The sequence below is a fragment of the Sinohyriopsis cumingii genome, chromosome 11, assembly GCF_028554795.1.
Source record: "Sinohyriopsis cumingii isolate HCF-2022 chromosome 11, ASM2855479v2, whole genome shotgun sequence".
Lineage (NCBI taxonomy): Eukaryota > Metazoa > Mollusca > Bivalvia > Unionida > Unionidae > Sinohyriopsis > Sinohyriopsis cumingii.
Genome location: NC_142971.1, coordinates 38,932,724 through 38,939,789, shown reverse-complemented (window position 1 = coordinate 38,939,789; position 7,066 = coordinate 38,932,724). Strand labels below are relative to the sequence as shown.

Genomic DNA, 7,066 nt, shown 5'->3' with positions numbered 1-7,066 from the left:
GAAACTGAATAATTAATGGATGAATTGATAGTCAAATGGATAAAAATGTAAAATGAAATACTGAAACTGAAGATTTCCTAATAGCAAAAGGCCATTAATTTAATATATGTATAAAGTTTTACTGAGATATCTAAAATGTTTCTGAAGTTTTACATTGTACAGAAAAGAGTAAATGATGGATAATGAACAAACAGATAAAAAAAAGCATTAAAAAGACTGAAACTCAAGAATTCTGAACAGCAAAAGGCATATTTATTGCACTCGACAAACAAATGAACAAAATCTCAAAGTAATATCTTTACCAGTTTTGGAGTTCACCCTGGATACAAAATCCTGGATGATGGATGGACTGATGAAAAGACAAATGGACATCAACAATAAAAGTATCAGAAATGAAGAAATGAGTAGTAAAAGGCATATAGACCACATATCTAACATCTCAAGCAGTATTGGAGTTATACTCCGGAAACAAGTGTGTGAATGATGGATGGATGGATGAACTGACAGATGAAAACATTAGAAATATTAGGTAGTATGTGTTGTTGTTGTTGTAGCATTTAACGCCATTTTACAGCACATGATAGGCTATACATGGCGGCCAATAATATTGGTGGAGGAAGAACCAGAAACCCCCCGGAAAGAACCACCGACCCATGAGAAACTACTGGCAAGCTTTCTCACATACCCACATCGGCTGAATCCAGGTAGCATGTGTACCAAATGTCACAGAAATGTCTTAAACAATTTAGCAGTTTTGCCCTATTATAGAATTATGCATAATAGATGAAAAGATGGAAAGACAAATGGACAAAGGCATTACAATTATTAAAACTAAACAACTGTCAATAGCAACTACATCAGGACCATTTATCTAACAGGTATACCAAATTTCACAAGGATATTATTGGGTATGACTGGTTTCTGAGTTATGCTCTCGAAACAAAAATGTGATATATGGACTACTTCTACTTCACTTTGTTTCTATGATGTTTTCATGGTAACATAAAAAATGTTGAAGGGGAACAAGTTCCATGTCTACGTTTCAAAAGGCATTAAAGGTAGAGAGCAGAAAAGGAAAGAATTGATAGTGTCTTTGACTTCAGAGATAAAAGCTGGATTACAATACATGAAATTAAACAGAAACATTTGTGTACCAAGGTTCATCACTGAACCTCTATAGTCTGATAATACAAATCCGTTTTTTGTACCCACCTACCGATTTAAATAACAGAAACCTTTAATGTGATAAAAAGTGCAAGGAACTTAGTCAATTCATTCACTGATTTATAGTTTCTAACCTGACTCTGAGTAGAGTGGCCCTAACACTGTCATCTTATGTGCGTTTCATGCTTAACGGAAGTTTTCAGTGTAATAGACGGACATGCTCGGATCCATTTCCAGTTTATGGACAAGTCCATTTTCAGCAAAGGGATGTATCATGACTACAGATGTGCATACATAAGTTGTCTGCTTCCGATATTTACAATGTCGAATCAAGCAAAGGAAAATAGTGACAACTACAAATTTGCTTTTCATGTGGATTTAACAAGCAGTTTCATTTCTATGTTCATATATGCAGAGGGATATAATTCCAAATTCTCAACGTTATGTAATTTACGCAATTATTCAGCAGTTACCAAACAGGATGAACTATGTCATTATGTTGTCTGATGGAAATAAACTAGCCTATAGTGTATGCAATATGGCGCCATGTTAGTATGGAAAGTCTGTTAAGCATGAAATGGTGCTGGGGATGCCAGCATTAGTGCCATTCTGGTCACAGTCAGATTAGAAATTATAAATGAATGATTCAATTGACTTAGTTCTGTGCACTTTTTATCACATTAAACGTTCTCGTTTTTGAAATCGGTAGGGGGGGTACAAACGGGTATGTAGAATCAGAATATAACAGATTTTAGGATACACAGCACAAAACTAATGCAACAAAGAAACACATATCTGTGGAATGCAACACGTCCTCTAGCGACAGCCAAGTGTACATTTGTCTTAAACAACTTACAAGTTAAGAAGCTGATGGACAAATGATACTAAAATCTAAAATATTTCCCTGTGACCTTGACCCTGAAGGTAGGACCCCCCACAAGATAAATATACCAAGTTTCATCCTTTAATTTCAAATGGCTCAAAAGTTATCAAATGGAAAGCATGAAGGAAACCTTGAAATGCTGGCCAGTGATCTAAGTCTTGAAAATTGGACTCCACAAGTGACAGACCAGCTAATGATGATGTATACCTAGTTTTTATCTCTTAATCTCAAATGGCACTTAAGTTCTAGACAGGAAAGGAAAGTGTTTTGAAGAACTTAAACTGCTGACCCATGACCTTGACCATACAGACTGGAACCCAATGTGGTACAAGAAACACTTTATGATGATAATGTATAATGATAACAAAATTCATCCCTAAAGCTATTAGGGCCTTAAATTTAAACAGCAGAAAAGTGAGGAAAACTTAACACATTGACCCGTGACCTTAACCATGAAGACAGAACACACAATGTGGTATACAGCACACATTCAAATAATGACGTATAAGTGTACCAACTTTCACACCATAAGTTCAAACAGCTTTAAAGTTAGAAATGGGAAAGGACAGTGCAATGAATTTTTTAAAATATATATTAAGAATGATCATTATCTTGAAAACTGTTGCTTACAACACACCTTTTAAAATGACATTAAAAAATACTAGATTTCATCCTTTAACCTAAAACAGATCTAAAGCTATAAAGCATACTGGAAAATGTGATAGAATACTTTAAAATTGACACATGACCTTGACTTTAAAGATAGGATCTCAAGTGAGGTAAATAACACCTTCTCCTGATCATATATATATATATACAGAGTTTAATCTATTAATCTCAAATGGATTTAAAGTTACTGAGGAGAAACAAAAATGTGATTGACAGTTGAATAGACAGATGTAATTATGGATACCATGTTCCCCTGCTTTTCTGAAAAATGCATGGGACAAAACATTAAATACATAACAGACCTGCCAACCCTAACATGATCATCTCAGTAAGGCAGCAGATTCTTTTTAGCAAGCTTGACCAGTTTTCAGTAAGGAGAAATGAAATAATGATGTACTGCTATTATCAAGTTGGAAAACATGTATTTAAAAAGTTCGGTATTCCAAACTGATGCATCGATGGTAAGAGTTATGTTCATCTGAAAAGTTTGTAAAGTACACGTACACCTTATTAACCTCTATTCAAGTTGCACAAACTTCAGTTCTAAACCCTATGCTGCTCAATGGCTGGTTTCCATCTCTCACCTTGACATAATTCTTTTCTACATTACACACTATGGCAATAGTAACTCTCCCCATGTGATATAATCAAAACGACATGTGAACAATATGAATATTCCTTTAGCTGTGATTAGTGCATTATGTAAGAGTTGCACTTTCTATTAGGCTTTTAAAAAAAAAAAATTCAGCCTCTTGACAATATGTGAAATTATGTTAATTCATATCTAGATCACATTTTGTATTTTTTAGGATTTTGTTAAAATGTGGTACACGTGACTGAAAATGTGTCTCTTTTGACTGAATGACTCTTACCCATCTGGTTCCAGCAGAACCATCTCTTTTAAATGCAGTGGAGTACCTGGTTTTGTCCTTGTCATATTGACAATCTAACATTGTTCTCTATGTGAGTTTGTGACATGCATGATGAGGTAGGATAGAAAATATATTTATTGCACAAAATATCAGCAATGAGGTCAATGGAAAAGCAATTGGTACCGTGATACCTTAACATGTATCGGTAGCTGTATCCCATTAAAAAATTATTTTATAATCAACATGGAAAAATATTTGCCGTTTAGGGGCTTCTGAGGTACAACTATAAAGCTAGTCTGGTTCTCTAACTCCATTAAAGATAATGTGAAACTCAGATCCAAATCAAATACAGACATGCCAATTATCTGGATTTTACCTCAACAATCATATTTCTGTAGTTTTTCCTTTAATTCGTTAAGTCCATATTTTAAGGGTAATTTTTACGAGACTTACAGCAAAATTGTAAGGCTTGTCAGGTCGGACATAGTAATCAAAAGTTAAAGGGGTAAAACATATTCCTTTCTTTCCGAAAGAATGTGACTAGTAAAGCAATTATTTTGCAGTGAAAAATTGTGTGCTTGTAACCATATGTTTTCGTTTTGTTGTGTTTAAAATGTGTGCTGCTGTTCTCCATTATATACTATTATTAATAACATATTAACATTTTATTATTAATAACATATTAATAATATTATTCTAATATTATTAATAACATATCAATAATTCTATTATAATACTATAATACTGTTATTAACATATTCATCAGCTTGGAATTTTTCTCCAAGTTTCATGTGGTTTTAGTTTTGTTGAAGACTGCTGAATTGTGAATTTAGCAAAACCAAAACCCTATGTAATCAACATCAATATAATGAATTAAATGTTTTAAATAAAAGCATTTATGACAAGTCTTGAAAAAATAAGCATTCCTATTAACTTCCAAGAAAAATTTATTTATATATGTCATTAAAGAACCACAACACACAATGTAATTTCAGACAGAATGCTTTTATATCAAAATTAATATATATGGTATAGTATGGTTTACATCATTTCTTTTTCTCATATTTTAAACATATAATAGCCATATGAATGAATAAACACACCATTAAGAAAACTGTTCCCACCATTTGTACCACAAACCACAGTTACTAATAATTCCTATAAACTTTGTAGCAAGATACATCAGTTACCAACAGAATGTAAAAATATTTGTTAAAATATACTTCATCTTTTATTTGAAATTGTACATACAAAATCTAAATATGATAAAATAAATAACTCTGTAACATTTAATGAAACCTGAAGTAACAATTGCACTTTACCCCAATTTAGTAAAAATTAAAAAATATATATGCCTCCTTATTTTTATACCCATGATTACATAACATACCACTAACAGTGGTATCATTTCATAACATTTAATGCATTCCTACTATTATCATTACCACCGGAAATGAAAATTACTGACAAAATGTTTCTTCCTCAAATTAAAATGTAGATGAGGTCTCTGAACCTTCTACATGTGTCTAATTTAAACTTTTTTCTAATCGAATAAAATTCTTCTGTTGAGAAGGGAGAGAACTTATTTTACACACAAGCATTGACAAGGCCATAACAAAGTCATTGCAGCTAAGGGAGGTAAGCAAATATCATTTCTCATAATTGGGAGTTTTACTATATTTTTGCAGGTATCCAATACAAAACTGTCTTTGATGGTTATCAGAAATTCATATCTGCATGTTACTTGTTTGGGTAAGTGATTTTTATTATAAAATTAATCTCATGTCTTTGTTCCTTGTTTGTGTTACATAGCAAATGTGCCACCACTGTTACATAATACCTGAACTTCATATCTTAATGGATCGATTACATCAAGAAGCTTGAAAACTGTACACAAACTGCATGAACAGCTGTACAAAACTGAAGACTTTTTAAGCTTAGCGTGTAACAGAATTTTACGCTTCATGACTTCAAGAATCCTGTCAAATATGAAATTCAGTGCTTATACAATTAATTACAAATAGAAAAAGAATAATAAATTTCAAGAAATAAAATAACAGAACTATATTTTAAATATTGCTTTGTAAGTATTGACTTTGCTAGCATGATGAATCTAATCTATTGAAATTAATGATATACAAATACTATAAAATTAATAACTTGTCTAATGAATGTATTCTTTGGATTAGATAAAATGTTTTTAGTTATAGGACATATCTGCAGTTGAAACAGCTATAAAAATAGTCAGACTAGTTTTAACTAGTGCAGCCTGTCTTAACCAGTCAAACCTGTTTTAAGCAACCACCAATGGAAAGTGCTGAAGTTGATCCCTGAAGACTGGTGATTGTTTAAATGAGATTTATGACCACAACTATTTCTTTTACAGGACATTGTCAAAGTGACTGGGAAAGACAAGTGATTGATTAATAAAGATGACCTTGAAGGCATGTTAGACTGTATTGACTTTCGTATAAAAACAATCTTTTGTTAAGATTTGACAAGGAGTAGACTGGGTTCTGATTGGATAGGTTTCAATGGACAGAAAATTGATGGCATGATCTTGAAATGAACTTTTTCCTTGATCTTAACATCACTTAGTGATGTCAACACTTCTGGAATTTCTTCCAAAATCACACTTGCACCAGGGTTCCTCAAAGAGGGATTCCACTTCTTCCAATTTCTTCCCTTTTGTCTCTGGCATTGTCATCCCAATGAACAAAAGTCCCAGTATTACTATGCCCACAAACAGCCAGTATGTACCTGGTATGTTATAAAAGAAGAAAAATGTGGAGAATTTATTAAATCTAAAAAACTTCATAAGCATATGTGCCCCACCCCAGTGCCGGAACACTTACATTATCACCAAACCTAACTGGATTTAGCTTGTGTCCTGTATATATTTGCTTAGAAGTTTTATCTGAATGCAAACTGCACAGACCCAGATCTATCATTGCATAATGCACCACACACCTGGATCTAAACAGTCTGTTTGGAGTAATCAGTAGAACAAACAACATGAACCTGTATCTGCAGGTACATTATGCAACAGCAGATCAGGGTCTATGCTGTATGCATGGACTCAACGTACACACGAGTATGTATGATATACTGGGATATGGATATAGGCAGCACTGTATGTTACTAACACATTATAGTGAAACACATAAATAAACCATGATGTTAATACCAAGAATACATCTAAAGCAAAACATGATACTATAAAATATAAATAAATAACAAACAAAAAAGCAGATACTTCTCCACTGCAATAAATCTGACCTGATGACAATTTGATCTTCTGACTTATGTGCACAGTCTGATACAAACTTGACACTGCAATGTCTCACACTTTTGTCAAGGTTATGTGCACAGTCTGATACAAACTTGACACTGCAATGACTCACACTTTTGTCAAGGTTATGTGCACAGTCTGATACAAACTTGACACTGCAATGTATCACACTTTTGTCAAGGTTAT

At 32.9% G+C, this 7,066-nt stretch overlaps 1 protein-coding gene across 1 annotated transcript in view; it reads right to left on the bottom strand.

The window, feature by feature from the left end:
• Positions 1-4,572: 4,572 nt before the first annotated feature.
• LOC149787954 (proton myo-inositol cotransporter-like) overlaps positions 4,573-7,066 on the bottom strand; it is a 29,197-nt gene continuing 26,703 nt past the window's right edge. Inside the window, exon 9 of the mRNA XM_089974218.1 lies at positions 4,573-6,348. Coding sequence (XP_089830344.1) covers positions 6,179-6,348 — 170 coding nt within the window. The 3' untranslated portion in view covers positions 4,573-6,178. The remainder of the gene's footprint in view (positions 6,349-7,066) is intronic.